Source organism: Euprymna scolopes, chromosome 3 (genome assembly GCF_053919585.1).
Source record: "Euprymna scolopes isolate OS-2025 chromosome 3, ASM5391958v1, whole genome shotgun sequence".
Lineage (NCBI taxonomy): Eukaryota > Metazoa > Mollusca > Cephalopoda > Sepiida > Sepiolidae > Euprymna > Euprymna scolopes.
The window spans coordinates 52749789-52771262 of NC_136484.1; the positions used below are offsets into that span (position 1 = coordinate 52749789).

A 21474-nucleotide genomic window follows, 5' to 3' on the forward strand; every position below is an offset into this window, starting at 1 on the left:
ATACCATCGAGTGGCCTCTGGGCCTTAATAAGTGGTTGTGCCTAAGTAACAAAAAATAGGTATATTACAAATATCCCGCATTTCCATTACAACCGACTACTACGGTGCACTTTTCAATCCTTATCCTCGAGTGGCCTGTGGGCTTTGATAAGTGGTAATGCGTATTTAACAAAATATTAATATATATATAACAAATTTACTGAATTTCCATTACTAACAATTACTATATTTTGTCCAATTGACTACTGCACTTTTCAACACTTATCCTCTAGTGGCCTCTGGGCCTTGATAAGTGGTAATGCCTATATAAACAAAATATAAATATATATATAACAAATTTCCCGACTTTCCATTACTAAGTATTACTATGTTGTCCAATTAACTACTGCCATTTTCAACCCTTATCCTCGGGTGGCCTCTGGGCCTTATTGTCCAATTGACTACTGTGCACATTTAACTCTTATCCTCGAGATGTATCTGGGCCTTGATAAGTGGAAATGCCTAAGTAAAAAAAAATAGATATATAACAAATTTCCCGAATTTGACTACTGTGCACTTTTCAACTCTTATCCTCGAGTGGCCTCTGGGCCTTGATAAGTGGTCATATATATTTTTTACAAAATAACAAAATAGGTTGGAGTCGCTGAATAACTCATCCTCCCGTTAAAGCGGTTCCATCCTCTTTCCCCAATTTGACTACTGTGCACTTTTCAACTCTCGTCCTCGAGTGGACTATGGGCCTTGATAAGTGGTAATACATATTTTATGAAAAATATATCTATATATATATATATATATATATATATATATATAACAAAATAGGTTGGAGTTGCTGAATAACTCATCCTCCTGTTAAAGCGGTTCCATCCTCTTTCCCAAATTTGACTAACGTGGACTTTTTAACTCTCATCCTCGAGTGGCCTATGGGCCTTGATAAGTGGTAATACATATTTTTTTATAAATATATATATATATATACCAAAACAGGTGTGAGTCGCTGAATAATTCATCCTCCTATTAAAGCGATTAAATCCTCTTTCCCAAATTTGACTACTGTGCACTTTTAAACTCTCATCCTCGTGTGGCCTCTGGGCCTTGATAAGTGGTAATATATAGTTTGTACAAAAAAAATATATATATATATATATATATATATATATATATATATATATATATATAACAAAATAGGTTGGAGTGGCTGAATAACTCATCCTCCCGTTAAAGAGGTTCCATCCTCTTTCCCCAATTTGACTACTGTCCACTTTTCAACTCTCATCCTCGAGTAGCCTATGGGCCTTGATAAGTGGTAATATATATTTTTTAGTAAATATAGATATAAATATATATATAACAAAATAGGTTGGAGTCGCTGAATAACTCATCCTCCCGTTAAAACTGTTCCATCCTCTTTCCCGAATTTGATTACTGTGCACTTTTCAACTCTTATCCTCGAGTAGCCTATGGGCCTTGATAAGTGGTAATATATTTTTGTTATAAATATAGATATATATATATATATAAAAAATAGGTTGGAGTCGCTGAATAACTCATCCTCCCGTTAAAGCGGTTCCATCCTCTTTCCCGAATTTTACTACTATGCACTTTTCAACTCTCATCCTCGAGTGGCCTATTGTCCTTGATAAGTGGTAATATATATTTTTTAATAAAAGTATATATATATATATATATAACAAAATAGGTTGGAGTCGCTGAATAACTCATCCTCTCGTTAAAGCGGTTCCATCCTCTTTACCGTATTTTTTATACAGTGCACTATTCAACTCTCATCCTCGAGTGGCCTATTGTCCTTGATAAGTGGTAATATATATTTTTTAATAAATATAGATATAAATATATATATAAAAAAATAGGTTGGAGTCGCTGAATAACTCATCCTCCCGTGAAAGCGGTTCCATCCTCTTTCCCGAATTTGACTACTGTGCACTTTTCCACTCTAATCCTCGAGTGTCCTATGGGCCTTGATAAGTAGTAATATATATTTTTTACAAAATATATACATACATATATATAACAAAATAGGTTGGAGTCACTGAATAATTCATCCTCCTCTTAAAGCGGTTCCATCATCTTTGCCGAATTTGACTACTGTGCACTTTTAAACTCTCATCCTCGTGTGGCCTATGGGCCTTGATAAGTGGTAATATATATTTAAAAATAAATATAGATATAAATATATATATACCAAAATAGGTTGGAGTCGCTGAATATCTCATCCTCCCGTTAAAGCGGTTCCATCCTCTTTCCCAGATTTGACTACTGTGCACTTTTCAACTCTAATCCTCGAGTGTCCTATGGGCCTTGATAAGTAGTAATATATATTTTTTACAAAATATATACATACATATATGTAACAAAATAGGTTGGAGTCACTGAATAATTCATCCTCCTCTTAAAGCGGTTCCATCATCTTTCCCAGTTTGACTGCTGTGCACTTTTCAACTCTAATCCTCGAGTGTCCTATGGGCCTTGATAAGTAGTAATATATATTTTTTACAAAATATATACATACATATATGTAACAAAATAGGTTGGAGTCACTGAATAATTCATCCTCCTCTTAAAGCGGTTCCATCATCTTTGCCGAATTTGACTACTGTGCACTTTTAAACTCTCATCCTCGAGTGGCCTATAGGCCTTGATAAGTGGTAATATATAGTTTGTACAATATATATATATATATATATATATATATATATATATATATATATATATATATATATTACAAAATAGGTTGGTGTCGCTGAATAACTCATGCTCCCGTTAAAGTTGTTCCATCCTCTTTCCCAAATTTGACTACTGTGACCTTTTGAACTGTCATCCTCGAGTTGCCTATTGGCCTTGATAAGTGCTAATATAGAGAGAAGAGAAACGGGGTGAGAGAGAGAGAAGATAAAGAGGGCGAGAGAGAGACAGAAGAGAATGAGGGGAGAGAGAGAGAGAAGAGAAAGACGGTGTGAGAGAGAGAAGAGAAATGGGGTGAGAGAGAGAGAAGAGAAAGAGGTAGACAGGGAGAGAGAAAAGGGTAAGAGTGAGTTGAGAATGAGGGTGAAAGAGAGAGAGAGAAGAGAAAGAGGGTGAGAGAGAGAGAAAAGAAAGACGGCGAGAGAGAGAGAAAAGAGAAGAGAAGAGAAAGAGGGTAAGAGAGAGAGAAGAGGGTGAGAGAGAGAAGAGAAAGAGGTAGAGAGAGAAGAGGGTGAGAGAGAGCAGAGAAGAGGGTGAGAGAGAGCAGAGAAAGAGGGTGAGAGAGAAAGAGGGTGAGAGAAGTGAAAGAGGTAGAGAGAGAAGAGGGTAAGAGAGAAAGAGGGTGAGAGAGAGAAGAGGGTGAGAGAGAGAGAGGTAGTGAGAGAGAGAGATAAGAGAAAGAGGTAGAGAGAGAGAGAAGAGGGTAAGACAGAGAGAGAGAGAGGGGTAGTGAGAGAGAGAGATAAGAGAAAGAGGTAGAGAGAGAGAGAGAGAGAAGAGGGTGAGGGAGAAAGAAGAGGGTGAGAGAGAGCAGAGGGAGAGAGAGAGAGAAGAGAAATAGGTAGAGAGAGAGAGATGAAGGTGAGAGAGAGCAGGGAAAGAGGGTGATAGAGAAGAGAAAGAGGTAGAGAGAGAGAGAGAGAGAAGGGTGAGAGAGAGCAGAAAAAGAGGGTGAGAGAGAGAGAAAGAGGGTCAGAGAGAGAGAGAAGAGAAAAAGGTGTACACAGAGAGTGAGAGAGAGAAGAGGGTAAGAGAGAGAGAGAGAAGAGGTTGAGAGAGAGAGAGATAAGAGAAAGAGGTAGAGAGAGAGAAGCGGGTGAGAGAGAGAGAGAAGAGGGTGCGAGAGAGAAGAGAAAGAGGTAGAGAGAGAGAAGCGGGTGAGAGAGAGAGAAGAGGGTGCGAGAGAGAAGAGAAAAAGGTAGAGAGAGAGAAGAGGGTGAGAGAGAGAGAAAGAGGATGAGAGAGAGAAGAGAAAGAGAGAGAGAGAAGAGGGTGATAGAGAAAGAGAGTGAGAGAGAGAAGAGAAAGAGAGAGAGAGAAAGAGGGTGAGAGAAGAGGGTAAATGTGCATCTTTTTTTATAGTAGGTAATGCTTGGGAGACTGTGCACATTGCCTCCTCCCCCCTCCCCCCTACAAAAGCGGTTCCATTCATAAGAAAACAAACTCGTATAAAAGTAATTTTCGTGTATTTAAGCGGCCTCATACTGATAGCCACCCCCCCTTCCAGAGAGAGAGAAATATGGTGATAGAGAGAGTTAGGAAAGGTGTAGAGATAGAAGAGAGTGAGAGAGAGAGAGAAAGACGGCGAGAGAGAGAGAGAGAAAGACGGCGAGAGAGAGAGAGAAAGACGGCGAGAGAGAGAGAGAGAGAGAAGGGAAAGAGGGTGAGAGAGAGTAGATAAAGAGGGTGAGAGAGAGAAAGAGAAGAGAAAAAGGTCTAGAGAGAGAGAGAGAGAAGAGAGTGAGAGAGAGAGAGAGAGAAATATGGTGAGTCGAGTTGATCCTCTCTCTCTCTCACTCTCTTCTCTCTCTCTCTCTCTCTAGACCTTTTTCTCTTCTCTTTCTCTCTCTCACCCTCTTTATCTACTCTCTCTCTCACCCTCTTTCCCTTCTCTCTCTCTCTCTCTCGCCGTCTTTAGAGAGAAGAGAAACAGGGCGAGAGAGAGAGAGAAGATAAGAGAAGGGAAAGAGGGTGAGAGAGAGAGTAGATAAAGAGGGTGAGAGTGAGAAAGAGAAGAGAAAGAGGTCTAGAGAGAGAGAGAGAGAAGAGAGTGAGAGAGAGAGAGAAATATGGTGATAGAGAGTTAGGAAAGGTGTAGAGATAGAAGAGAGTGAGAGAGAGAGAGAAAGACGGCGAGAGAGAGAGAGAAAGACGGCGAGAGAGAGAGAGAGAGAGAGAGAGAGAAAGACGGCGAAAGAGAGAGAGAGAGAGAAAGACGGCGAGAGAGAGAGAGAGAAAGTGGAAAATGTGCAAGCGACCTAATTTTCGTTTACATAAGCGGCCTGATACTGATACCCCCCCTCCCCCTTCAAGTTAACAGAGTTAGAATGTATAAACAAAATGGCTAATCTTTGTTTACATGTAAATTACAAAGAGCAAAGTCATCTTCGCCGGCAAAAAACTTCGAGCAAAAATAAAAACATTTTCCCTACGTCAATTTTCGTGTAATTTTTTTTTTTTTTTTATTTTTGGAGTGCGATAATTACGTTGGTAATAACGGTTCGAGTCGAAAACTAATATTTAACTGTGTTATAGTATCAATTTCTCCTCCGAAGGCAGTTTTAACGTACCTCAGCTGCAGCCGACATTTTACTGAGCTGACGTCACGTCACGTGACACTTAATGAATAACGTTATAATGACAGGATTTTTGGGGCCCCCCCCTGGGAGAAAAATGATAAGTTCACCCCCTTGTAATTGTCCGTTTGACGTGAAATTTTGATATTTGTCATGCGGGTGATCAAGGTGCAATATGATACATAATTTGTCAACTTTGGTTGTGTCTGTCAAAAGTTTGAGCTGACGTCACGTCATGTGACACGTATTGAATAACATTGGATCATTCAAGAATTACGTAATAAAAAGCATTACAATGACAGTTTTTTTTGGGCCCCCTTTGGAGATAACTGATACGTTTACCCCTTTCTCCTCGTCCGTTTGACGTGAAATTTCGATATTTGTCATCCGGGACACGGGGCTTCGATATGATACCAAATTTATCAAGTCTGGTTGTGTCTTTCAAAAGTTTTAGCGTTACATACAAACATACAAACTCACAGACATTTGGGATTTATATATATAGAAGACTAGCAGGGCTACCCGGCGTTGCTCGGGACCGTATAAACAATGAAAAAACAAAAGCAGATATTGAACATATGTTTTATTCTTAGGGGAGAGGAATCTTTCATCTCTATGTATTATTTGTTTTATCTACCCCCGGACTGGTATTGTTCATGTTTTATCCCTAGCATAGGTAATTTACAGCATGTATATGAAATTGTTTTACCTTAGGGAGAAGAGAACAGGTAATATACAACATAATGTGTCTATATTACATCCCTGGCAACGCCTAGAAACCAGCTAGAACATGTATTTCAGTCAATGTTTATTACATCCTGGGCTATGCCGGGAAACCAGCTAATCTCTATTTAGTGACTTGACCACCAAAATACCTCCCTAAGTGTGTCCTTTCTTTTGAACTTATTAGATATAGGTATCTAGAAATGTGTGTGAAATTTTGTTGAATGCATTGTTCACTATGATTTTCTTATTGTTCTACACAATATCAACTGCAGCGAAATAAAACAGTAAACTTAGTGTAGTGTTAGAATAAAGAGCAAAGGAAAAAATTAGAATCATATTCTGTAATTGCAAATCTAAATTTGCTAGCGTGTACCAGTATTTGCCAGGTTGTGGAAATTTGGAATTTATAACGCATGTAGTGGCCTTTTCCTAGATACCTATTGCTAAAAATTATACTTTCATTTTGTTAGAAAAATCTCTCTTCGGATGCCCTGCATCATCCAAAATAAAAACAAATATTTTTATAATTGTTTCAGTACATTGCTACACATTGTGAAATTTGTTGACGTTTGTAAAAAAAAAATCATGAATGTGCTTATATTCCAAAAAAGAAAATATCAGTGCACAGTATTGAAAGTGTTCGAGATTCAAAAGTCTGTAACATTTCTACTAACTTCATAAGATGTCATGTGAGAAACTGAATTGAATATCCAGACATTATCTGAAGCGTTTTTATTTTGGTATAACGTATGTGTTTACAGTGAACCGTAACTTTTAATAAACAGCTTGGTATGCAATGACATAGGCTAAGAATCTTAGACAAAATATATATAAATTGGAAAAATGTGTGAACAAATGAAAAAAAAAAATGATCCGCTCCACTTGATGACATCAAGCACAGTAATATTTTAGTGAAGAAAATATGAAATTGATGTTCAGTGATTAGTTTGGATGAATGAGAAAATGTAATTGTTTGATGCATAAAAAATAACTCATTTGCTGTATTTGATATTAAGCAGCAAAATATAGTGATTTGAATATTAAGGAAAACATCAAATCAGATTATGTAAAAAAAAAAGATGAAATTAGAAAATATATATTTTCTGTTTATGAGTTTTGCCAATCAAAATTTTGTGGCAGAAATTGGGTGATTACCATGCAATTTTATTTTGATAAAATTCTTAAATTATTTCAATGTTTATTATAATTTCTTAGTAGTGACTTGTTATCATCAAAATCCGCCCCAAAGAGTGTCCTTTCTTTTATTAGGTATCAGAATAGGTATCCAGATTTCTACTTCTATACAAATGTGATATTTCGGATCTGTAGATAAACAATTTGTTGCATATATAAGCTGAGAATTGTTCTCTCTCATTCTCTCTCTCACACACCCACACATTCTCACTTTTATAGATATAATAGATAAATTATGCTAGATATATTTCCATATACTGAATAATCTATATACAAATTTTCAAATCTGTAGATAAAAAATTTGTTGAGTATATAGGTTGAGAATTGTTCTCTCTCTCTCTCTCCTCTCACACATGCTCACTTTTATAGATATAATAGATAGATTATGCTAGATATATTTCCATATGTCTGAATACACTATATAAAAATTTTCTAATCTGTAGATAAAAATTTGTTGAATATAAAGGGTGAGAATTGTTCTTACTCTCTCTCTCTCTCTCACACACAGACATATTCTCACTTTTATAGACATAATAGATAGATTATGCTAGATATATTTCCATATGTCTGAATACCTTATATACCAATTTTCAAATCTGTAGATAAAAAATTTGTTGAATATATAGGTTGAGAATTGTTCTCTCGCTCTGTCTCTCTCTCTCTTGCTACCTCACACACACACACACGCAAACATTCTCACTTTTATAGATATAATAGATAGATTATGCTAGATATATTTCCATATGTCTGAATACCCTATATACAAATTATCTAATCTGTAGATAAAAAATTTGTTGAGTATATAGGTTGAGAATTGCTCTCTCTCTCACAGACACACACATTTTCACTTTTGTAGATATAATAGATAGATTATGCTAGATATATTTCCATATGTATGAATACCCTTTATAACAAATTTAAAATCTGTAGATAAAAAATTTGTTGAATATATAGGTTAAGAATTGTTCTCTCTCTCTCTCTCTCTACCTCACACACACCCACACACACAAACATTCTGACTTTTATAGATATAATAGATAGATTATGCTAGATATATTCCATATGTCTGGATACCCTATATACAAATTTTCTAATCTGTAGATAAAAAATTTGTTGAATATTTTCAACCCTTATCCTCGAGTGGCGTCTGGGCCTTGATAAGTAGTAATGCGTATTTAGCAAAATATAAATATATATATATATAACAAATTTACTGAATTTCCATTACTAACGATTACTGTATTGTCCAATTGACTACTGCGCTTTTCAACCCTTATCCTCGAGTGGCCTCTGGGCCTTGAGAAGTAGTAATTACTAACGATTACTATATTGACCAATTGACTACTGCACTTTTTAACCCTTATCCTCGGGTGGCCTCTGGGCCTTATTGTCCAATTGACTACTGTGGACTTTTTAACTCTTATGCTCGAGTGGCCTCTGGGCCTTGATAAGTGGAAATGACTAAGTAACAAAAAATAGGTATATAACAAATTTACTGAATTTCCATTACTAACGATTACTATATTGTCCAATTGACTACTGTGCACTTTTCAATCCTTATCCTCGAGTGGCCTCTGGGCCTTGATAAATGGTAATGCGTATGTAACAAAATATACATATATATAACAAATTTACTGAATTTCCATTACTAACGATTACTATATTGTCCAATTGACTACTGCACTTTTAAACGCTTATCCTCGAGTGGCCTCTGGGCCTTGATAAGTGGTAATACCATCGAGTGGCCTCTGGGCCTTAATAAGTGGTTGTGCCTAAGTAACAAAAAATAGGTATATTACAAATATCCCGCATTTCCATTACAACCGACTACTACGGTGCACTTTTCAATCCTTATCCTCGAGTGGCCTGTGGGCTTTGATAAGTGGTAATGCGTATTTAACAAAATATTAATATATATATAACAAATTTACTGAATTTCCATTACTAACAATTACTATATTTTGTCCAATTGACTACTGCACTTTTCAACACTTATCCTCTAGTGGCCTCTGGGCCTTGATAAGTGGTAATGCCTATATAAACAAAATATAAATATATATATAACAAATTTCCCGACTTTCCATTACTAAGTATTACTATGTTGTCCAATTAACTACTGCCATTTTCAACCCTTATCCTCGGGTGGCCTCTGGGCCTTATTGTCCAATTGACTACTGTGCACATTTAACTCTTATCCTCGAGATGTATCTGGGCCTTGATAAGTGGAAATGCCTAAGTAACAAAAAAATAGATATATAACAAATTTCCCGAATTTGACTACTGTGCACTTTTCAACTCTTATCCTCGAGTGGCCTCTGGGCCTTGATATGTGGTCATATATATTTTTTACAAAATAACAAAATAGGTTGGAGTCGCTGAATAACTCATCCTCCCGTTAAAGCGGTTCCATCCTCTTTCCCCAATTTGACTACTGTGCACTTTTCAACTCTCGTCCTCGACTGGACTATGGGCCTTGATAAGTGGTAATACATATTTTATGAAAAATATATCTATATATATATATATATATATATATATATATATATATAACAAAATAGGTTGGAGTTGCTGAATAACTCATCCTCCTGTTAAAGCGGTTCCATCCTCTTTCCCAAATTTGACTACTGTGGACTTTTTAACTCTCATCCTCGAGTGGCCTATGGGCCTTGATAAGTGGTAATACATATTTTTTTATAAATATATATATATATATACCAAAACAGGTGTGAGTCGCTGAATAATTCATCCTCCTATTAAAGCGATTAAATCCTCTTTCCCAAATTTGACTACTGTGCACTTTTAAACTCTCATCCTCGTGTGGCCTCTGGGCCTTGATAAGTGGTAATATATAGTTTGTACAAAAAAAAAATATATATATATATATATATATATATATATATATATAACAAAATAGGTTGGAGTGGCTGAATAACTCATCCTCCCGTTAAAGAGGTTCCATCCTCTTTCCCGAATTTGACTACTGTCCACTTTTCAACTCTCATCCTCGAGTAGCCTATGGGCCTTGATAAGTGGTAATATATATTTTTTAGTAAATATAGATATAAATATATATATAACAAAATAGGTTGGAGTCGCTGAATAACTCATCGCTGTGCACTTTTAAACTCTCATCCTCGAGTGGCCTATAGGCCTTGATAAGTGGTAATATATAGTTTGTACAATATATATATATATATATATATATTACAAAATAGGTTGGTGTCGCTGAATAACTCATGCTCCCGTTAAAGTTGTTCCATCCTCTTTCCCAAATTTGACTACTGTGACCTTTTGAACTGTCATCCTCGAGTTGCCTATTGACCTTGATAAGTGCTAATATAGAGAGAAGAGAAACGGGGTGAGAGAGAGAGAAGATAAAGAGGGCGAGAGAGAGACAGAAGAGAATGAGGGGAGAGAGAGAGAGAAGAGAAAGACGGTGTGAGAGAGAGAAGAGAAAGGGGGTGAGAGAGAGAGAAGAGAAAGAGGTAGACAGGGAGAGAGAAGAGGGTAAGAGTGAGTTGAGAATGAGGGTGAAAGAGAGAGAGAGAAGAGAAAGAGGGTGAGAGAGAGAGAAAAGAAAGACGGCGAGAGAGAGAGAAAAGAGAAGAGAAGAGAAAAAGGGTAAGAGAGAGAGAAGAGGGTGAGAGAGAGAAGAGAAAGAGGTAGAGAGAGAAGAGGGTGAGAGAGAGCAGAGAAGAGGGTGAGAGAGAGCAGAGAAAGAGGGTGAGAGAGAAAGAGGGTGAGAGAAGTGAAAGAGGTAGAGAGAGAAGAGGGTAAGAGAGAAAGAGGGTGAGAGAGAGAAGAGGGTGAGAGAAAGATAGGTAGTGAGAGAGAGAGATAAGAGAAAGAGGTAGAGAGAGAGAGAAGAGGGTAAGACAGAGAGAGAGAGAGGGGTAGTGAGAGAGAGAGATAAGAGAAAGAGGTAGAGAGAGAGAGAGAGAGAAGAGGGTGAGGGAGAAAGAAGAGGGTGAGAGAGAGCAGAGGGAGAGAGAGAGAGAAGAGAAATAGGTAGAGAGAGAGAGATGAAGGTGAGAGAGAGCAGGGAAAGAGGGTGATAGAGAAGAGAAAGAGGTAGAGAGAGAGAGAGAGAGAAGGGTGAGAGAGAGCAGAAAAAGAGGGTGAGAGAGAGAGAAAGAGGGTCAGAGAGAGAGAGAAGAGAAAAAGGTGTACACAGAGAGTGAGAGAGAGAAGAGGGTAAGAGAGAGAGAGAGAAGAGGTTGAGAGAGAGAGAGAGAGATAAGAGAAAGAGGTAGAGAGAGAGAAGCGGGTGAGAGAGAGAGAAGAGGGTGCGAGAGAGAAGAGAAAGAGGTAGAGAGAGAGAAGCGGGTGAGAGAGAGAGAAGAGGGTGCGAGAGAGAAGAGAAAAAGGTAGAGAGAGAGAAGAGGGTGAGAGAGAGAGAAAGAGGATGAGAGAGAGAAGAGAAAGAGAGAGAGAGAAGAGGGTGATAGAGAAAGAGAGTGAGAGAGAGAAGAGAAAGAGAGAGAGAGAGAAAGAGGGTGAGAGAAGAGGGTAAATGTGCATCTTTTTTTATAGTAGGTAATGCTTGGGAGACTGTGCACATTGCCTCCTCCCCCCTCCCCCCTACAAAAGCGGTTCCATTCATAAGAAAACAAACTCGTATAAAAGTAATTTTCGTGTATTTAAGCGGCCTCATACTGATAGCCACCCCCCCTTCCAGAGAGAGAGAAATATGGTGATAGAGAGAGTTAGGAAAGGTGTAGAGATAGAAGAGAGTGAGAGAGAGAGAGAAAGACGGCGAGAGAGAGAGAGAAAGACGGCGAGAGAGAGAGAGAAAGACGGCGAGAGAGAGAGAGAGAGAGAGAGAGAGAGAAGGGAAAGAGGGTGAGAGAGAGAGTAGATAAAGAGGGTGAGAGAGAGAAAGAGAAGAGAAAAAGGTCTAGAGAGAGAGAGAGAAGAGAGTGAGAGAGAGAGAGAGAGAAATATGGTGAGTCGAGTTGATCCTCTCTCTCTCTCACTCTCTTCTCTCTCTCTCTCTCTCTAGACCTTTTTCTCTTCTCTTTCTCTCTCTCACCCTCTTTATCTACTCTCTCTCTCACCCTCTTTCCCTTCTCTCTCTCTCTCTCTCTCGCCGTCTTTAGAGAGAAGAGAAACAGGGCGAGAGAGAGAGAGAAGATAAGAGAAGGGAAAGAGGGTGAGAGAGAGAGTAGATAAAGAGGGTGAGAGTGAGAAAGAGAAGAGAAAGAGGTCTAGAGAGAGAGAGAGAGAAGAGAGTGAGAGAGAGAGAGAAATATGGTGATAGAGAGTTAGGAAAGGTGTAGAGATAGAAGAGAGTGAGAGAGAGAGAGAAAGACGGCGAGAGAGAGAGAGAAAGACGGCGAGAGAGAGAGAGAGAGAGAGAGAGAGAGAGAGAAAGACGGCGAAAGAGAGAGAGAGAGAGAGAGAAAGACGGCGAGAGAGAGAGAGAGAAAGTGGAAAATGTGCAAGCGACCTAAGTTTCGTTTACATAAGCGGCCTGATACTGATACCCCCCCCCTCCCCCTTCAAGTTAACAGAGTTAGAATGTATAAACAAAATGGCTAATCTTTGTTTACATGTAAATTACAAAGAGCAAAGTCATCTTCGCCGGCAAAAAACTTCGAGCAAAAATAAAAACATTTTCCCTACGTCAATTTTCGTGTAATTTTGGTTTTTTTTTTATTTTTGGAGTGCGATAATTACGTTGGTAATAACGGTTCGAGTCGAAAACTAATATTTAACTGTGTTATAGTATCAATTTCTCCTCCGAAGGCAGTTTTAACGTACCTCAGCTGCAGCCGACATTTTACTGAGCTGACGTCACGTCACGTGACACTTAATGAATAACGTTATAATGACAGGATTTTTGGGGCCCCCCCCTGGGAGAAAAATGATAAGTTCACCCCCTTGTAATTGTCCGTTTGACGTGAAATTTTGATATTTGTCATGCGGGTGATCAAGGTGCAATATGATACATAATTTGTCAACTTTGGTTGTGTCTGTCAAAAGTTTGAGCTGACGTCACGTCACGTGACACGTATTGAATAACGTTAAAATGACAGGTTTTTTGGGGGGCCCCCTTAGGAGAAAAACGATCAGTTGACCCCTTTCTACTGGTCCGTTTGACGTGAAATTTCGATATTTGTCATCCGGGTGATCAAGGTGCAATATGATACCAAATTTGTCAACTCTGGTTCCGTCTTTCAAAAGTTTTAGCGTTACAAACAAACATACATACATACATACATACACACCGATTTTTGCCTTTTATATATATAGATATATATATATAGAAGATTATTTTTCATTGCTTTTCCCCTTTTTCTTTCCTATTTATCTTTTCTCATACATTTTTTTTATATCTATAGATGTGGACATACTTAAAAAAATGTAAACAATTTGTCTATTCCGACAAGTTAAATAAGCATATAATTCATTAGAAATGGTTCGAATTATGAATTCAAAAGTAAGAATAAAAGACTTACTCAGCAGTGTCATCAATGCAGATGACAAATTTGTGGTCACATGGTTCACACCACGTGAACCAGTAACCGATCTGATCACAACATTCTCCATTTGCACCTTTTCCTTCAGGATTGCTGAAATGAAGCAATCGTACCTCAAGAATTCCAGACAGGTTTGCAGGAAATGGCAGCTGAAATAATAATAATAATAATAATAATAATAATAATAATAATAATAATGATAATAATAATGCAGAACAGCGAAAAAATAATTACCACCGCAAGAGAAACTGAAAAACAGAACAAAACAGAAAAAGAGAGGGAAGGGGTAAGACAAGAAAACAAAAAGGGGAAGAGAAATAGCTACACAGACAATTCAGAAAGGTGACCAAAGATGAGACTAACGAAAACACTTGCACATAGCTAAAAAAATTAAACCCAGACAGAGAAACTGAATCCCTAATAACAGCCGCACAAGATAACACAATTAGAACCAACCACATCAAAGCAAAGATAGACAAGACAAGAAAACAGCCGATGCAGACTTTGTGGATAAAGAGATGAAACAATAAACAACATAATAAACGAGTGCAGCAAACTGGCCCAAAAAGAATATAAGAATATACACGATCAAGTACACTAGGAACTATGCAGACAACTGAATTTTGAACAATCAGACAAATGGTACAAACCGAAAGCGGTACTTGAAAATGAAAGTCTCAAAATCTCGTGGGACATGGATATATACATGAATAAACCCATCCAAGCAAAAAGACTGGATGTCACAATAGTTAACAAACAAGAAAAGTCCTGCCAGATTGTAGATTTTGCCTTTCCAGCAGACCACAGAGTGAAGATCAAGGAGATAGAAAAATGGAGGAAATACACAGAACTGACCAGAGAGCTCAAAGGAAAGCTCAAATGGAAGATGAAGAACGTTAAGATAATGCCAATAATAGTAGGAGCATTGGGATCAATGCCGAAAAACTTTGAAGAAAGAATCGGAGAGATTAGAATCAGAAAGATGGCTGAGAAAATACAATGCATAACAATAATGAAAACAGCTAAACTATTAAGGAAAACCCTTGAATGCCGAGACTAATATACATGATTCACAGGCGCTAGCTGGAAAAATAGAAACTGCCACAAAGATAAAACGTAAACAAACACCACATAGAATCATGAAAACTGAAAATGCAGAAGTGTAAGTCAAACTTACTCAAACGCCCGCCCCCCTTTCTTTTAGTGTCATAATAAACTGGTGTCACACCAAATTAGTGAGGAGGGCCAAGGCGGATGGAAAGACTGAGGAGGGAGGACTCTAACCAGACCTCTGCTGGATGAGCGCGAAGAGGACTGGGACCTTGGGAAGGCTTATTGTCACCCAAATTTCATTAACGACCAATGGTCGTTACCAATGAGAAATCAATATTAAATGGTTATTGCAACAATGCAAAATGATTTGCAAAGGTTATCGAAAGAGGTGGTGAGTATTGGAAATATGAGGAGACTTGTCATCAGACTCCAGAGAACACCACAGGTTTTCAAATCTTTGACGGTGACCTGTGTAAAAACTCCTAGTGAGGATTAGCAAATCTCTCGACGGAGGCAACCTTTCTAGGGCAATTGCTCTTCACATATCTAAGGCCTTTGATAAGGTATGGCATAAAGGTTTACTTCATAAGATCTCTAGCTATGGTATAGCTGGAAATGTCTTCTCAATTATTAAATCATTTCTTTCTGATAGGTTCATAAGAGTAGTAGTTGATGGGCAAAAATCAGAAGCCCACAGTATTAATGCCGGTGTCCCTCAGGGGTCCATACTGGGCCCAACTCTTTTCCTGATCTACATTAATGATCTTCCAAATCACATCCTTACATCATTTGTAGACATTTATGCTGACGACACTACCATTTATGGTAGCACATCTAAGACAGTAAACGACTAAGTTCTCTCCAATTCCCTCTCCTCTGATCTTGAGCATGTAGTACAATGGGGAAAGGAGTGGCTGGTTACTTTTAATGCATCTAAAACCAAGCTTCTCTCTTTACATCATCAACATTCTGATCCACATCTGGCATCAATTGAAATGAATGGCTCTCGTCTTCAGGAGGCCGCAAGTTTTGACAAGCTTCTGGGCTTGACCATTACTCCTGATCTTAAATGGAACACGTACATCAAATCTGTTGCCAAGGCCGCTGGAGAAATGGTGGGATCTTTCTATCGATCCAGTAGATATCTCACTGCTGATGCAATTCTCTATCTATATAAGAGCCAGGTACGTCCAAGGATGGAATACTGTTGCCATATCTGGGCAGGAGCTGCTAGAAAGGACTTGGCCTGCCTTGATAGAGTTCAAAATAGACTTCGTAGCCTCGTAGGAGATGTCCTTTTCTCTTTCTTGCAACCTCTATCTCACAAAAGAGATGTTGCGAGTTTGTCTCTGATGTATCGTTATTTTCATGGAGGGTGTTCGACTGAGCTTCAATCTATGGTCCCCCCTCGCAAAACTTTCACAAGAAACACTCGTCTAGCTGTAAACATTATCAATAATTCCCCCCACTCTTTATCTGTGCCTAAACCTAAACGTAGATTCCATGAACAAAGCTTTTTTATTAGAACTGCACGCCTGTGGAATTGTCTTCCGTTTTCCTGCTTTCCGGCTGACTACAATATGGTTGTCTTCAAGTCTAACGTAAATAAGTTCTTGATGAGCCGTTCCATATAAGTTATCAAATTTAACAAATTTTCATTACTAATGATTATTATATTGTCCAATTTCTACTGTACACTCTTTAACCCTTATCCTTGAGTGGCCTCTTGGCCTTGATAATGAGTTGATACCTATGAAAAAAAAAAAAAGAAAAAGTCCAATGTGAACAAGTTCTAATTGAATCGTCCCCCCTAAGTAATCCAAGTTTCAAAATTCCCACTGTTTACTATGCTAAAATCACAATGACTAATGTATACCTATTAACCCTTATCCTCGAGTGGCTTCTGGGCCTTGATAAGTGGTGACACCCTTGTAAAAAAAAAAAACTACTACTACTACTACTACTAATAATAATAATAATTATTATTATTACTATTATTATTATTATTATTATTCTCAAGAGACTTGTTGTCACTCAGCCTCTAGAAACATCACAGGTTGTTCTTGAGGAGAAATATTTGATGATGGTCTATGTGAAAACTCCTAGTGAATAAATAATAATAATTGGAATAAGATGAAAGGATAGCAATAATGAAAACAGCTGAAATCCTAAGGAAAATCTTAGAATGTGGAAACCAACCTGCATTAACTGAAAACTAGTAAGTTAGTTGCTCCAATAGGAATAAAAGAAAAACAGAAAGGACCTGATTACAAAGTACCAAGAAAACCGAAATCACAAAATACTACCTCTCCCCTAAAAAAATGGTGACCTCCACATTGGATGGTGCCACACAAGAGTTGTAAAGAGTCCAGAAGAACCAAGAAGGGAGAACACTAACCAAACATCAACTGGAAGAGTTTAGAGAAAACTGGGGCCTTGAAGAGGCTTTTTCCCACCCAATCCCCAAGGAATACCAATGGCTGATGCCAGCAAGAAACCAATGGCAAGCAGCTGTTGAGATAACATAAAGTCATCTGCATTGTTCTTTTTTTTTCTTTTTTCATTTGCTTTTTTTTTTTACCCCAAGTTATGGCACCGGCCATTAGTATTTCTTAGGGTTTGGGTGGAAAAGAACCTTTCCAAGGACCCAGTTTTCTCTGCTCTCTTCCAGTTGAGGTTTGGCTATTAAGAGAGGTGGAGAGCATTGGAAATCTGGGAAGACTTGTTGTCACACAGACTCCCAGAAACACCAAAGGTTATTACTAGTAAGTGATCACTGATAATGACCTGTGTGAGAACTCCTAGTGAGTGAACAATAATAATAATAATAATAATAATAATAATAATAATATAAAGAAATGAATATAATACAAATAATTGTAGGAGCACTAAAAAGAGGTCCCAAATAATACTGGAAAAAAAACTTGGAGAAATTGGAATCAAAGGGAAGACTGAAACTATACAATGGACAGGAATGATAAAAAAAAAAAATAGCTAAAATCTTTAGGAAAATCCTCGAATACAGAAACCAACCCACATAAGCTACAAACGCTAACCAACCATATGAAAGGTGCAACAGAAAATAACAAAACATAAAAAAAAAAAAAACATAGCCATGGTCTATGAACTCTGTAATAAGTGCAAAGAAGTCAGACGCCAAAATAATTTTAAAAAATAAAAAAAAGATATTGTCGGAGAAAAAAAAAATGGAATGGAAATTATTCAAATAATTACTAGTAAGACCGTGGAAATTCCACAGAATGAGAAATATATTTAACCAACAAATATGTTTCGATAAAGCTGATATTTTTCTGGATAGCGCTAAAAATTAGTTTTTTTGACAGAAAAACCAATAACACCCATCAAATATGAGTTTATGAACATTTCTATCAAAATAGTGTCCATTGTATTTCAAATATAGAACTGATCCAAATAAGATAAATTAATAAGTACTAATAAATACTCAAAAAGTAATATTGTGCTACATAGTTCAATGCAAACAATGAAATCACATTGTAAGAGATAATCTTTAATTTACTCCTTCAGTCCAGTACCTCTTGGCAGACAATGTTCTTTTTTTGCCCTGTTTCTTTCGAATGTTCCCTTTTTATGTTTCTTTGACTTCTTTCATCGGTGAAAAGCCGTTGCACATCAAAATTGCTAAAAGTTGCTTTCTCACAGCATTATAACAATCACATATTATTATAATGATATTCGAAAAGGAGATTACATCAAAGGTAGGTCACTCTCATATTTTTGGCCAGGGTTGTTAGATTAAAACAAAATTTTGTGAATTTAGCCTTTTTTGAAGCAGTTTGATCTCGAAAAATTGTACCCTTTTCAACGAACAGACTAACTAAGGACGGAACAATTGTTTTAGAGCTTTTAAGTGTTTACACTTTAAAGCTCTAAAACAATTGAAAAGACTGAACAGAATTTAGTATAAAGAGTCCTTGGAATTCTGAATGCACTAACATTAAGATTACTAATTATGGTCATTAAATAAAGCTACAATATTAATTACAACATTTTATCATCTAATATATAAAAGGTTATCTGTCTGTTTGTCTGTCTGTCTGTTTCCATATTTTCAAACTCTATCTCCTCCGAAACTAAAAGTTACAGAGCATCGCTAGGGGTCTCAAATGATGGATTTTTTTATGGATCGTTCTTTTATGAGTCTTTAACCGGTCAAAATAGTTTTTAAATGGTCCAAAAATGAGTAAAAGTTGAAAAAATCGTTATACATTTTGTAAATTTATCTTAGTTTATTTTTAATTTTTAATTTTTAATTAGCTCATATGCATGTTACATTGGTACAGTGGTAACGTCACCAGCTTTGAATGATGCAGTTTTGGTTTCGATTCAAGGTGATGGCACCCAAATATATTTTTTTGAAATCACGACTCTATAATGCTTTCCTGACTGCTGGAAAACTGCTTCTGTGGTACCAGTTTTCAAGAATTCTGGCGAAAGAACTAACCCATTAAATTATCACCCCATTAGCCTCCTCCCGCTTTTTGCCAAAATATTTGAGTCCATAATTAACCATGCTCTAGTCCTTCATCTTACAGCTGCTAAACTTCTGACCAACCAACAATATGGATTTAGGCAAGCCTGTTCTACAGCAGATATCCTAACTGTAATCTCTGACCGTATTTACCATACACTGGACAAAGCAGGGAAGGGTAGAGCAGGAGCCCTAGATATATGTAAGGCTTTTCATAGGGTATGGCACGATGGTCTTCTTGAGAAAATCAGATCATATGGTATCACTGGACGAATACTTAATTGAATCCTTCTTGAGTTAGAGAAGAATCCAAGTTGTTCTCGACGGGTGTACATCTAAACAATATGATACAAATGCGGGGGTACTTCAGGGGGTTATCCTTGGACCTTTATTATTCCTAAAATTCATAAATGATCTCCCTGATAAAATTGTCTCTGAGATGACACCACACTCTATAACAGGCATGAGGGGAAAACGAATGAACACATATCTAAGGAAATGGCAGAAACACTAGAGGAAAACCTCAAATCTGTAGTGGCATGGGGACAAAAAATGGTTGGTAACATTCAATGCTGCCAAGGCTAAGCTTGTTTCCTTCAATAATTACAAGAAACCTTGTTAAACACCAATAGCAATGGTTAAAGATACATTAACTGAAAGTACTTCTTTTAAACTCTTCGGCCTAACGTTCACAGTGGACATGAGTTGGAACAGATACATTGAGAGCATGCTAGAGCTGCTGCAAGGGAGGTGGACTCTCTCTACCGTGCTAGAAAGCTACTTACACCTGAAAGTATCCTGTACCTCTATAGGGTCACTATTCGCCCATATATGGAATATTGTTGTCATATTTCAGCTGGTGCATCTGCTACTAGTCTCTCACTCCTGGACAGGGTTCAAAAGAGAATCACCAACCTGATAGGTTCTGAACTCTTATCTAAGCTTCAACTTTTGTCCCATCGATGAAGTGTAGCATCCCTCTGCCTGTTCTACAAGTATTTTAATGGTGAATACTTCGACGAACTATAAGCACTTGTACTCCTTCGATGTAAATACCTCCCGACAAACTTGACAAGCAGCAAAATCCCACCCCTACACAGTAGAGATGCCTAGATATAAGAAAGCCTTCTACTCCAATAGTTTCTTCCCCAGAACTGCTAGATTTTGGAACTCTCTTCCAGGATTCTGCTTTCCTAAACTGACATGCAGAAGTTCAAGTGTAATGTGAATAGATATCTTGCTGTTCATCTCCATACATAGTATCCGTGCAACTTATGTCCCCAATAGTAGCCCTCTACATCAAAGTGGCACTGTGCCTTGTTTGGGATGAAAATGGAATGATATATATATATATATATATATATATATATATTAGACATTAAGAGGAGATTATAGATAGATATATAAATACCCGTCCACATACACCTTTCACGATAAAGCTAAAACACAGAATTAGATAGAATCGAGCAATTGCATCGACAATGGACAACGCCAGACCCAAAGTGGGTTTTGATGTACTGCATCTCATCAGTGATGTGCTCTGACATATGCGCGAACCCAGGTCGTCACACTCATGAAGTGTGCAATACTGACGACCTAACCATATGGGCCACGGCGCAATCTATTGGCTGTGCCTCGATTTTTAAATACTTATATTTTTCATTCAAAATTCCGAAATCGTGTCTGGGGAGTCGGCTAATTTCAGTTAATGTTTGTAGATGTGATATCTACCGCCTGCATACTAGCAGTAACTATCTTAGTTGTATAGGACGCGTTGCTTGTCACATCGTAGACTGTAGAACTGGATAAAAATATAAGTATTCTGTGTTCTAGCTTTATCGTGAAAGGTATATGTGAACGGGTATTTATATATATATATATATATATATATATATATATATATATATATATATATATATACACGAAATCTGTACAAATTAAAATATCATATTTAAGCGTATTTTACGCCTGGGCAATCCCCTCCCCCCCCCTAGTATTTATTAGTATTTTACACCCATTTTTTTTTCACTTGTTAATTCATTTATTTCTTCATGTTTATTGTATAAGGATTGCTTAAAGAAATCATTTAAATAAATCATTGATTTATTTATAAATAAGAATAATTACGTTGTAATTATTCTTATTTAAAAATTTATTCCTATTTAAAATTACTTTAAATATTATTCAGTTAAAATGGAGGGTTACATTAAAAAAAAGGGGGGGGAGTATT

General features: G+C 37.2%; 1 protein-coding gene across 1 annotated transcript in view; it reads right to left on the reverse strand.

The window, feature by feature from the left end:
• LOC145255248 (uncharacterized) overlaps window positions 1–21474 on the reverse strand; it is an 87392-nt gene that overhangs the window by 59114 nt on the left and 6804 nt on the right. Inside the window, exon 2 of the mRNA XM_080113937.1 lies at window positions 13661–13830. Within this exon, the coding sequence (XP_079970063.1) occupies window positions 13661–13830 (170 nt within the window). The remainder of the gene's footprint in view (window positions 1–13660; window positions 13831–21474) is intronic.